General features: G+C 44.2%; 1 protein-coding gene across 1 annotated transcript in view; it reads left to right on the top strand.

Annotated features, from left to right (window-relative positions):
* Window positions 1-13,731, top strand: part of LOC115482152 — a 140,322-nt gene that overhangs the window by 115,861 nt on the left and 10,730 nt on the right. The window contains exon 10 of the mRNA XM_030221724.1: window positions 3,799-3,865. Within this exon, the coding sequence (XP_030077584.1) occupies window positions 3,799-3,865 (67 nt within the window). The remainder of the gene's footprint in view (window positions 1-3,798; window positions 3,866-13,731) is intronic.

Here is a 13,731-nt window from a genome sequence, read left to right as displayed (position 1 = left end):
TTTAGTGCAAGTATAAGGCCACAAATGTTCCTGTGGATTTTATACTTCCTGTTATTGTGAGTAGAGGAACGGGGGGGGGGGGGGGGGGGGGGGGAAGCTATGTATGTGGTTCTGAAAATACCGTTCTGCAATGCTTTTTACATCCCCAAATTAATCCCACTGCATACACTCCTTTTCTCTACAGCTAAAGGCATGGCTTTCACACCTATTTTCCAGCTACTCTGAGGAGAGTAATTTTAAAGTAGGCCAGTTTACCTAGCTAAACAAGAATTGTCTTCTTTGGGATATCAATAGAAATCAAACAAAATAAAACATGGAAAAGAAAATAAGATGATACCTTTTTTATTGGACATAACTTAATACATTTCTTGATTAGCTTTCGAAGGTCGCCCTTCTTCCTCAGATCGGAAATAAGCAAATGTGCTAGCTGACAGTGTATATAAGTGAAAACATTCAAGCATTACTATGACAGTCTGACAGGGTGGGAGGATGGGGGTGGGTAGGAGGTATGCATGGGGACATCAAAGCTTATCATTGATATTCTAACAGGATGGGTGTGGATAGGTGAGGGGAGGGTGATCAACAGAGACATACAGCTTTATGGTTTATAATGGGCTAGGAACCCCAGATCCTTGTTAAGTCCTTTCTGTTGGGTGTTAAAATATTCAATCATTCTGACTTCAAAGGTCTTACGTTCTTGTATGGTTTTAAAGTTATCTTTCAGGATTCTCACTGTGAAGTCACTGGTACAGTGTCCTGGTCCTGTAACATGTTGACCAACAGGCGTGGGAACCCTACTGGCACCAGTATTGTTCATGTGATGTCTATGTAAATTGAATCTTGTCTTAAGCATCCTGCCTGTTTCTCCAATATAGCATCCTTCATTACATTTTTTACACTGAATGATATATACCACATTGGAAGATGAGCAAGTGAAAGATCCCTTTATGTTGAATATATTTCCTTTGTGGATGACTTTGGGGTCCTGTGAAATATTTTGGCATAGTTTACAACTGGATAAATTACAGGGAAGTGTGCCCTTCTGTTCCTTTTCAGTCTGTGATGGAAGTTTACTTCTGATTAGCTTGTGTTTTAAGTTGGGTGGCTGTCGGTGACATACAATCCAGAGCTGGAAAAACTGAGGAAAATCATAAGAGATCTACAACCTATACTCCAGGAGGATGAATTACTGAAAGATATTCCCATCCCCACCAGTACTGGTGAAAGTTCCTGAGAGGTTGGTCCTTGCACAGTTGGAAGATCATGTGGAGAGGGTTCAGACACTTCCCCCAGTGCAATCAGGATTTCGTCGAGGCCATGGAACAGAGACTTTGTTATCACTGTTTCTAAATGATGTCCATAGTGCCTTGGATACAGGCAGGATAGCCCAGGCAATATCACCGGATTTGAGTGCTGCCTTTGATTTATTGGCTCATCAATTGTTGCTTTCTAGACTAACTTCCGTAGGCCTTGCTGGACAGGTTTGGCAATGATTTAAGTCCTTTTTGGAGGGTTGTACTTTTGTTCCGCAGGATGGGACAACCTGTTCTTCCCAGCAGGGCCTCCTATGTGTGGACCGTCAGGGATCTTTTTTATCTCCCCTGTTAAATAACATGTTTTTGGCTCTCCCAATTTCATTGATTCAAATATTTGCCGTGGGTGTTTAGGTATATGTGGATGACATCTTAATATTCAGCTACAGTTTTTCCTATACTCTAGATATTATTCCTTTGCAGGACTGTTTAAAAGTACAGGTTGGTTTTGATTGTTGAAAAAAACACAGCCTGTTGTCTTGTTGGTCATCTTCCTCTTCCATCATTGTAGTCTATTTTATTTGGAAGACAGTTCCCAACTGCTGCCTCATTTAAGCATTTGGAGATTCTAGTGAATTCCCACTTACGTTTTGATCTTCAGGGTTCATGGGTGGTGCACTCCAGGTTTTATGTGCTTCAGCTGCTTCAGTCCTTGCATCCTTACCTTGAGGAAGTTCTACTACATTCTCTGTTGCACTCCTTATTTATATCATGATTAGACTACGGGAATATGGTCTGTAGTGGTGTTTCACAGCTTTTGGTGAAGCATTTACAGGCTTTGTAGTATGCAGGAATCCTGTTGTTGGCTGGGTTACTTAGGAATGATCATGACATCCTGATCTTTTTCTAAAGTTTCACTGGCTTCCAGTGGCCTATAAGATCAAGTTCAAGGTTTTATCCCTTGCTTATAAGGCTTTGCATGAGGGAGTTCCTCCATACTTGAGGGAGTTCCTCCATACTTGGTGGTCGTGATTCAAGCATATGTCCCAGGACAGGTTCTTCACTCAGCTGTCTCGTCTACATTGTTGGTTCTGTGTTCCTCCAAGGCTTGCTTAACCCCTACCAGAACTGGTGCCTTTTTTGGCTGGCTCCAGTTTTGTGGAATTGGTGTGGAAAAAATTTGAAGACGTTTATGGCTATGTTGAAAACACATTTTTTCCGGGTTGCTTTTGGGTCCAAGCACTGTTCTCCTACCCCATACTATCACCTCAGAAATTCTGAAGAGACTTTGTAGATTTTTGCACATTTGTATGTTTGTGCGTTTTGTTTTTTGTTGTGTATTAGTTATTATGTATATTGGAGTTTTTGCTGATTTATTTTTATTATTGTAAGCCACCTGGATCTTGTTTGGTAATAAACTATAATGTATTTTGAAAATGCAGAATGATGCATGTGACTGCCTTTCCTGACCTATGCCCACTTACGTTTTTCTATGAGTAGAGGTGTATGTGTTATTGATCCCTGCTTGTACTTGCACCCATGGAAAGGGCTGGCAGTTTTCTGACAGTTTACATGGGTAAATGGCTTTGGAAAATTGCTGTCTTTATGCTTTAGGAAATGGAATGTTAAGAGATTGTAGTCTGTACATTTTCTCCTAAATTATGTTGCCAGCACTACTGAAGTACATAAGAGTCTATTCATTCACTGCTTTGTCCTTGAATTGCTGATGCATTAACATCATGGAAATGGCATGCACTGCAAACTAACTGTCAACCTAACCATAACCAATGGGCAGCCCAGTGTGAGGAAACAAAGCAACCCTGACACATACTGGATCATATGTGACCTGCTAGTCCTCTGGCTAAGGTTCTAGCCTGGTTTGGAAAATTTAAAAGGAAGGGCCTCGTGTACTGAGAGGTTTCTCCCATTTTGTGTCTATGGAGAAAGTGTTTACAACATCTGGATCCGTGCTTTCAGGACCCACACGTAATGTATGGCCACCAGTATACTTCTCCAGGATTCACAGTTTGTAGCTATGGCCTTTCTGCTGTAGAATGAAAGATCAGTTCCCATTGGCTGAAACACATGGAAGAGTCGTATTTTCAATGTGTCATTTAGATAAATATATATGGCCAACTCTGATCCAAGAAAGACTTCTCCTGGAGAAAGTGGCATTGAATCTACTTTTTATGATCATGGCAGATACTTGTGACCTGGATTGGCCACTGTTGGAAAAGGATACTGGGCTTGTTGGACCTTTGGTCTGATCCACTATAGTGAGTCTTATGTTCTTATGAACATGGGACTAAAAATGTTTTTAAATGAAAACAAACAAAAATCTATATTGGCTGGCATAGGAAGGAAAATTTTGCAATCACTGTGGATTTCTGTGTAAACCATTAGTGCTTTGGTTACACTATGTTATCAGTTTTACTAAGGACCCTGATGTCATAAACATGTTCTCTTGACCTCCAACCTCTTCTTGATGGGACACAGCTGCCCCTTGACCTATGTTTCTTTCACAGCAGGGTTTTTTTCACTGCAGGTTCCCAAGACTTTTACGCTTCACTGCTTCCACAGTCTTGAAACTTTCTAAGGAAGCCAGCCCGCAGGTTTGCTACGTCACATGAACTCCTATAAGATCTCTTCACAGAGTCCCACCAGACAATCTCAGAGAGACCGCAGAGCTGATTAGCCAAAGGAAAGAAGCAGGGTCCCGGCAGGGGGTGTGTCTTCCAGGTATGAGGCAGATTGTAAGCAGCTCTGAATCTTGCTGGGGTCCCAGATGTGGGTAAGTCTTCCAGGTGTGAGGTAGACTCTAAGCAACTCTGACCCTTCCTCAGGATAAAGAGCCATCAACAATCCCAGTGAGACACTGCCTGAACAAGAGCTCCCACTTGGGCAATAACACAGAGTAAATGCCCTCTGGTGGGCATACCAGCTATTTTCCATGTCTGTTTTGAAGGGCATTGCTTCATTTTAATTGTCTTTTTAAAGAAGTGTATATCTTCAGTTCAAAAGGCACAGCCAGGCTGTTGCCACATTCTTTCAGTCACAGAGCACAGAATTCAGATTACACAGAAACAGGCAGATATTAAGAAAAGCCAGGAGCATTCAGGGGTGCGGTTTATGGTTAGCCAGTTAAAGGTGATATTCAGCCGCAGGATTAGCAGGCCTAAAGAGATTGGCATAAGCATATCTACAGATAAGATATTCCTTATCTTTATGTGTATATATCTTTGAATGTCCACATAAAGGTATACTGATAACTTATTTGCACATGTTTCTGTGGCTAAGACCTTGCTGAATATTCACACACATTATGGGGACAATATGGGCTCCTGGCAATTTAAATCACTTGTCTGCTGCTAACTAGGTATATTCAGTGGCACTTAACTAGATAGTACTGCTGATTATGCCCAGTTAGCGTCTAAGCCAAAACTGGCTATTTTGTGGGCAGTCCAGGGGTGGAGTCTGCATTAATGCAATTAAGTGCTGATATTCATTGCACTTAGCCACGTACGTTTTAACCGGTCGCGTATACCCAGATATGTAGTGCTGGTGCCTGGACATGACCCGGCAGTAAATAGCTAGGGTAAGGCCAGTGGTGGGCAAAAAAATTTTAAAAACCAATGCTAGCAGATTAGGACTAGTCAAAAAGGTTCATCTAGTCAACCCAGTTTCATTCCTGATGCAGTGCCCTTGACTCCAGTTGCTCTATGGGTTTCCCTTCACTTTAACTAGGGGTCTTCTGTGATTATTGCACAGTTTTTAAACTTTTATTAGTGTTTTTTTTTCTTCAACGTCTCCAGTGCAAGTTCATTCCAAGTACCCACCACCCTTTCTGTGAAGAAATATTTTCTAATGCTTCTCTTCAGTTGATTTCCTTGGAGCCAGATATCATGACCAAGAATTTTCTTTTCTCTGAAAAAGATTTGCTTTTGGTGCATTATAAGGAATTGAAATGTCTCATCATATCTCTCCTCTGCTGTTTACTTGTTTTAAGTCTGTAAGGGATGTAATTGTTAATGTGGGTTACTGTTAAGACGAGTTATTTTACCATTAACTCGTGCTGTTTTAGCACAGGTCCCTTTTTATGCAGCAAGACCTAATTACTAATAATTGGAGTTAACAGTAGCCCATGTTGATAACTTTCCCCCTAATTCTCCTACTATAAACGTTTGATGTAGGCTGTGAACTACAGTGGTTTCCTTTCTCAGTACTGTCTCCACATTTTCACTGTCCTTTCAGCAATAAGGTCTCCAGGATGGAATACTATATTTAGTCTTGTTGAAATTCTGCAAAAAAAAAATTTAAATATTCTGCACAAAATGCATTAAAACATTTTGCACACTACTTAAAAATAACAGCATAATCACTGTTTCTGAGTCATAGTGAAAGTGAATTACAACTACTACAGAAGAAATGTTATTTCACAAAGCTACAGAATTCCCTCAGGAGTATTGTAATGCACTGTCACTTGAGGTTCTGGTTCTGGTGGGATTTTACTTTAGTACTCCACAGAGACAGAGGAGAGTTCCCAAATACAGGACCTGCTGGATTCTGGATGCTTGCAGTAACAGTGGTATCTGGTTGTTGCCAAAAATGGCAGCAATTTTGAGAAGCCAGTGCTACTGACAGTTTAGAGTTCAAAATAAAATTTCAGAAAATTCAGATGCTCATTCATCCCCACTTCCTAACCATATTCACCCCTCTCCCCCCCCCCCCCCCCCCCCCCCCCAGCATAGCCAAACTGATTACTTTTATTGTATTACTTTGCACAGGGAACTAACAGGACAGTCTTAAGGTTTGACAGAGAGTCAATGGCAAGGCCTCAGGACTGGATAATAGAGGAGTCGATATTCGGTGCTAGTTAATGGGTAGGAGATTGGGAGATCATTGACTGAGTCTCCATAGGATATTCACTGGCACATAACCAGATAGTGGAGCCGAGCACCCTGTCTGACTGTTGCGGCACTCTCCTGGACCGAGGCTGGAGTCAGGGTAGACCTGGGAGTTACCTGAGCACTACTGATATTCAGTAACTATCTGGTTAACTTAGGGCAGCAAAAAATGCAGACTACCATCCTCTGAGTATTGCCCCCACAGTGACTTGTCTGAGGTCATATAGAGAGTTAAGGACAGATGGGCCGATATTCAGCCGCCAGCGGACAGAGTTTTTTTTGTCTGCCACCAGTGCTAAAATCAGAAATGCAAGGTCGGGCCCTGTGCAGGCTTCAGCATTGAATTTTTTTTTTAAGCCAGCTAGCACATGACCAGTTAAATTAATATTCAGGTTTAACCGCTCATGGGTTAGCAGATAACCTGTTCAAAAAGACATACCAGAATGATTCAACCTAAACACCTGAACCCTGCAACACAATCGAAACTCATACCAGAACTGGACAAAACTTAACTCTCCTTGAATACTTAATTTACTCTGTCACTTATGAACTTTAAACGCAAAACCACTCTGTATTTCTCTTACCGAAATTGGCGATCGCCATCACAGTACTATGTAAGCCACATTGAGCCTGCAAATAGGTGGGAAAATGTGGGATACAAATGCAACAAATAAAATAAAGATAGGAAAGCTATTTATGCGGTCCTATTTATACACTAAACCCAATCAGTTAGGTCTAAATATCGGGACCTAACTAGACTCTGCCCCCGGAATGCCCCTGACATAACCAGCTTTCAATTGGTCATTTTCAGAGAGGATGACTGATTATGTGGCATTGAAAATGACCTGATAACTGTGACCAAGTGAGTTAACCGGTCGACAGGCATTTCTGTTTGGTTAACTCGCTTTGAATATCAGCCAGAATAATTCTGCCTTCAATCTCAGGTTTACATAGGCTTCCTCTCTGTAGGGTTTTGAGTATCAACATGTTTTTGGATGTACATGCTTGTGATTCACTGTCAACATGCTACAGCTTCACAAGAAGGTGTGAGAGATTACAGACGTACCAACAGCATTTCCCCCTGGATTCTATCTAGCACGTCTTAAGTTGCATGTGCAAATCCAGTTGTATTCTAGTTGACAAGCAAATCAGCGCTGATAATTGTCAACTAACAAGTATTAATTAGAATTTGCGCACACAACTAAGCATATTCTGTAAAGTGATGCGCATAAATTGTAATGTGCATAGCTGAAAAGGGTGTGTGGCCATAAGTGGGTCATGGGCATTTCTAAAATCTGTCTGCATTGTTATACAATACACCCAGTCCGCGCCTAATTTAGTCACATGGACAGCTGCTCGGTGTATTCTGTAAACCACACCCAAATTTAGGTGTATTCTTTTTCAGCATGAATTTTTTTAGGCGTGATATGTTTAAGCATTGATTGAAAGTCACATCCATTGCCAAGCTCAGCCTCTCTCTTAGACAGCATGTCTTTCCTTCCTGGATCTTATTAGCCTTTTTCTGGCCAGCTGTGGCACAGGAACAGACTAAGGGAATTTGAGCCATAATGCACTTGGATACAGAAATAAGCAGAAAAAAAGACCTGAAGTGGATTTGTGAACATCCTGAAATGTTTCCCATGGAGCAATCTCTGTTGTTGATTGTTTGCTTTGTATCCTAAGGTTAGGGCTGGTGTGAACACTCCCAGTCTACTGGTAACAAGCCCTGTATCAGCATCAGAGCCATTGTATATGATCAGCTGAAGAGGTGAGCAGCTGCCTAGATAATGTCTGACTATCCCATGTGTGCAGCAGCCCTGACCTACGGTTGGTGCAAGGGTACTGAGGGGCCTAGATAGATCAACCTTGTGCCCACCCCACTGATCCTGACTGTTCTCCACTGCTCTTCCCCCCCCCCCCCCCCCCTCCACCTTAAAGCTTGTAGCACAATCATGTTCATAATGCATGTTCCTGGAATCTGCACGTCTTGTGCATCATGAGCTTGGTATCAAAAAGCGCTGGTCCTGCAACCAGGCAAGTCAAACATAATATACTTGTGACACCAGCTGTATGGTAAAGGAAGTAAAGCAGCAGGGAGCTATGATGTAGGCTCCCACTGCACTGCCCAGATGATTCAACTCTCTCTTCGGCTGGTATAGGCTAGGGATCACCACAAGCCATGCTGCTCCACTGGACCAGCTTTACTTGCTGTATTTCATTTTCTAACCCCACCCCCCCAAGTTCTGGCATCTCAGACTACTACGTAGCTAACCTAGTAGCAGAGCCAGTTGTACCCTGACCTCTCACAAATTGTAGGGTTCTGGGTAGGATATGAGCTTCACACTGTCTCTTTCAACCAACTAGTTATATTGTTTTTCTGTTAACTCATTTTATTTTGTGGTAGCCAGCACTGTACCTGCCTTTTGCCTCAATAGAATTCTACAATGTAAGTGAATTTACGCTTTGAAAAAGTCTGTTTAACATCTGGAGAGTAGATGCAACATTAAGAATGTGTGCATCACTACTCGGTCCACATCACAGTCTGGGATGAGGGTGAGGGTGTGTGCTCCCTGGTACACATCAGAGCCTTGAAAGGGGAGGGGGGAGGAGTACAGGGCTGTTATAGAGTGTGCAATGCCTTGATACACAAAACAACCAGTTGGAAGACAAGAGGAGGATGCAGTGTGCATGTGTGTGCATTCATTTGGCTTTGTGTGCAGCCTTTTTGAAGAAATTCATCCAATTACACAATACTAAAAGGTTTTGTGGCTACATGTCTATCCACTTACATGTGGTAAGCATGAAAAAGCAGTCAAATATGCAGATACAATCATTTCCACTTTATAAAAAAAATACACAAATAAAACAAGCTATGAATAACAAAAAAGAATGACCTGGAAATACAAATAGTGAAAATAGCTAATAGCAACTCAACTAAATAACACAGAGAACTATTTATTTATTTATATTTTGCTCACACCTTTTTCAGTAGTAGCTCAAGGTGAGTTACATTCAGGTACTCTGGATATTTCTGTGTCCCAGGAGGGCTCACAATCTAAGTTTGTACCTGAGGCAATTAACTAAAGAATTAATCTTCAAAAGCCTGGGATGCGCTGGGCATAACTACACACCATATAAGGGTCCCTTATACATTGGATACACTGGGCAGGGCTGGGCGCCGCCATTTTGCGGCGTCGCACGAAGAGGAAGGAGGCAGGCTACCTCCCTCCTCCGACCCACAAGGTAGGGGGGTAGGGAGAGGGAGGTGGGTAGGCAGGGAGAGGGGGGGGCGGATTGATCACTGGACCACCAGGGACCCTTTGCTGGGGGGTTGGGCTGGCGACCCACCGGATTTCCAGCCCTCCCTGAACCTAGGAGGGGGGGCTTTTGGGGGGGACCGGTGGTCCAGCGGACCTCCAGCCCCCTGTCACTGGGGGGGGGGGGGGCTTGGTCACCCACTGGGCCACCAGGGACTGGTTGCATATGTTGAGGGGAGTTAGGGGGGGCTGGAGACCCACCCAGTGGCATACCAAGGGGGGGCGGTGGGGGCGGTCCGCCCCGGGTGCACACCACTGGGGGGGTGCCGCGCGCCGGTCAGCGTCATTCATTTTCATGCTCCCTCTGCCCCAGAACAGGTTACTTCCTGTTCCGGAGCAGAGGGAGCATGGAAACGAACAACGCTGACCGGCGCGCGGCACCCCCCAGTGGCATGCACCCGGGGGTTCTTTCGCCAGGGTGGGGGGGTGACTCTTCACCAGGGGGGGGTTGCGCTGCATGGGGGGGTCGCTGCACCCGGGGGGGCGGGGCGCATTGGCGATCCGCCCTGGGTGTCAGCGCCCCTCGGAATGCCATTGGACCCACCAGATCTCCAGTCCTCCCTGAACCTGGGGGGGGGGATCATTGGGGGGACCGGAGGGCCGCCGGATCTCCAGCCCCCATTGCTCGGGGCAGGGGTTGTTGGGGCATGGTGGTCCCATGGACCTCCAGCCCCTGTGTTTGACAGGTTTGGGCTTTTGACAGCCCAGACCTGTCAAACAAGTGCCGGAGGATTGTGCTGCTCAGGCACAATTCTCCCGCACTTCTACCCCATGATCAGAGATAATTGTGTGCTTAAATTTGCATGCAATTATCTCTGATCATTGGTGTGGTAAAGCCCTGCGCTGTTTCAGCGCTATTTTAGAGCACAGTTTGGAACAGTGCGGGGCTTTTGATCATCTGTCTGCAACTGCCTTATTTCAGCAGGGAGACCAGCGGCTCAGGAAAACACCTGATGGGCGACTTCTTCCAAGTACAGCTGAGAGGATTTTCAACGAATGCCCTGTAGAAGGCTGCAATCCATCCATGAACACTCATATTTAATTAAACACCCTTGTGAAATACTGATTTAAAGCCTAGGACCAACAGTTTAAACTGTGCCCCCAAAATAATTTGTAGCCAGTGGAGGGACTTCAAACAAAGAACACTAAATACCCTCTTGACTGGCTCCAGTAAGACTCCTAGTAGCAGCAGTGGAATTCTGAATGAATTGCTGTGTAGACATGGACTTCCATGGAGGTCCAGTGTATATTACATTAGTCTATTCTGAAAATGACCAACTTAGAGACTATCTTGGTAAAATCAGGCTAATTAAAAAATTTGCACAGAGGTGTCTCAATTGAAAAATAAAGTGTTTGTAGCCTCTATGTTAATATGTCTTTCCATGGTTAATTTTCATGAATGAAGTATCTCCAGATTCTGGATTTTAGCTTAGCTATTGGGCAGAGAAAATTATAATATCCAAAATGGGTTGTAGCTATATCCTGATCCACATCTTTCTTACTTAATCCTTCAGGTTGTACCAGGGCTAGGGGAGACTCCAGAAAACTAACAAGCAGAAGATTGAAATACATTAGAAGAAAATATTTTTCCATTCAACCAACTATCAAGCTGTGAGATACATTACCAGATGATTTGGTCAAGTCATTTTACATATCTGGGTTTAAAAGAGGTTAGGACAAATTACTAGAGAAGTCCCTCCCTGGGAAGGGAACTGCAAAAAATAAGGATCTGCCGGGGGGGGGGGGGGGCATCTTAATGACCAGGACAAGGTGTTGTCGGAGATGGTGCTGCCCTAGATGCATCTTTGGTCTGACTCAGTATTGCATATCTTACCTTTTTTTGTGTTTTTAATTCTATAGACAGTTGGTCTCGTTCTTGTGACTGGTGCTGTGGGATTCTTAAGATCAGAACATAAGGCTCCTGCCGTCTTTATGTTTTACTAGACCAAGGCGGTTTACAAAAAGACAAATACGCAAATTATTCATAAGAAAGCAACTCCGTGTAATCTATAGGAAAGCCTAATTGCAATCACACAAGAATCAATCATAACAATAAAACAGATAAAAAGATGCAAACTGAAAGTCATGAAACAGAGTCGCTAGTAAATTTTGCCAACATAATTTAAAGTAATATTAAAAGCCAATTTTTAAAAAATAGGTCTTTAGTAAACTCTTACATTTTTTAAAATTTACTTCTACTCTCAGTTCTTTTGGTAGGGAGTTCCACAATGATACAGCAATCCAAAAAAGGCCTTCTCCCACTTAGCCCTATAAAAATAGGATGTAACCAATCGATTGGAATACTGGAATAGTCACTTCAGTATTCTCATATTTGATCCCTCTCACACTCCTCCTCTTTTTTTCCCTTCTCCTTTCTGGCACACACTGCCTAGTTATTCATTAGGAGAACATGAAGTACTTAATACCTCACTAGCTATTCATTAACCTCCTGCAGGGGGCAGAGGCTTTCAATCAGTGCAAGAGTTTGGCACGAAATACTTCTAGGTTGTACATAAAAAACAAAGGGACATTGAGCAGTGCCATATCACTGACAGCATGACCCAGACATTGGAGGTCTTACTACCACTGGAACCTGCAGCCTGAATCCATTGGACTGCAATCTTATCTAAGACCCAAATGGTTTCTCTTTACTTGTCAAAAGTCAAGCTCAGATGTGAATGGTTCCCATTTAATACAGAAACACAGCTGGAATGGTTAATGGCACCAGTGCACAAGCCCAGGAAAGCTCGGGACTCGAGAGACCAAGCAGGAGGAGTATGGTACTTCCCCTGTCCTGTCATTGAGCATGCACTGCAATGAGAGTACATAAATCTGCCTGGTATATACATTTCTAGGAAGAATGGTCCATGGAGAGATGGAGATCAGAATATTCAAACCAGAGCTCCATAACCTGTGTGGTGCACACTGCCTCTCTCCCTGTGTGCATTGCATATATCCTCAGATGACCTATTGATTGTACCTCTTTTGTGCTGCAAAAGCCTTTTGTTGTGCTTTGTTTTTAATTTACTGTTGTTTTAAATGTTGTTTAAAATGCAGGAAGGCAAGGAAACTAAGTGGCCTATTTACTAAAATGCAGCAAAGCTTTTCTCCTTGCTGAACATTAACTGCAAAAATTTGCGCACATTGGGGTCCTTTTACTAAGCTGCAGGAAAAAGGGCCCTGCGCTAGTGGCAGGGAACATTTTTCCCACGCGGCAGGGCCCTTATTCCCGCAGCCAGTAAAATTAAAAAAAATGGCCACACAATGAGATAACTCTCACCGCATGGCCATGTGGCAGGGAGCCCTTACTGCCACCCATTGAGGTGGCGGTAAGGGCTCCAGCGTTAACTAGGTGGTAACCGGGCAGCACGCAGTGATGCCTGAATACTGCTGGGTTACCACCGCACTAGCCATTTCCCGGGGGGGGGGGGGGGGGGGGTCTTTTCCCACAGAAATGGCGCATGCTGTGGGTGGAACTACTGCTGGCTGCTGGGTTGGCCGGTGGTAGCCCCGAAAGAGTGAGCAGTAAGCACGCGTTGGGCTTACCACCGCTCTGTAAAAGGGCCCCACTAAGTGCAAAGGCTGTGCAGTAACTGTTGGGAATGGGCCCAACATCTACCCTGCAGAAAACTGCTTTACCATGTGTTAGGTTTATTCAGGGTAATTACCATGCACTAAATGCAATGTGCAGTCCATGCCTATTCTTTGTCCATAACCACCCAGTTCCCATTTTCTAACAGCGTGCAGTTAACACATGTGCTGTCACGTCAGCAGAGGCATAGCTACCATTGAGTGAGCCTGGCAAAATGCCCAGGTGTGCCTAGTGGTAGGGGCTGCCTACAGTTGAACTCTCCCACACACACACACACACACTCAGGTCCGGCGACCCCCCTTCCTCTACGTTCCCCAGTCCAGCTTCTCTGTAGCCCCCCCCCCCCCCCAAAAAAAAAGGTCTTCCAAATGCATGTGGGTTGCTGGCAGAGGCAGCGATCCAAACAGTCTGCCTCCAGCCAGCCTTGTCAAGGTCCTGTTGAGGAATCCTGCTTCTATGATGTAACTTCCCCTGGGCGGGGCACCACAAACTAAAGATCCTAGATGGGCCAGCCAGAGGCAGTCTGTTTTCATCACTGCCTCTGCCAGCAACCCACTCAGCATTTCGACCAGGGGGGGGGGGGGGGGGAACTACAGCCACATGTTGGCATGTGGGGAGGAAAAGAGAGAGAGTGATGCTGGACCTGGGGGGAGGGGGAGAGCAGT

This window comes from Microcaecilia unicolor, chromosome 12 (assembly GCF_901765095.1).
Source record: "Microcaecilia unicolor chromosome 12, aMicUni1.1, whole genome shotgun sequence".
NCBI classification, from domain to species: Eukaryota; Metazoa; Chordata; class Amphibia; order Gymnophiona; family Siphonopidae; genus Microcaecilia; species Microcaecilia unicolor.
This window is presented reverse-complemented; position numbering and strand designations above follow the sequence as displayed.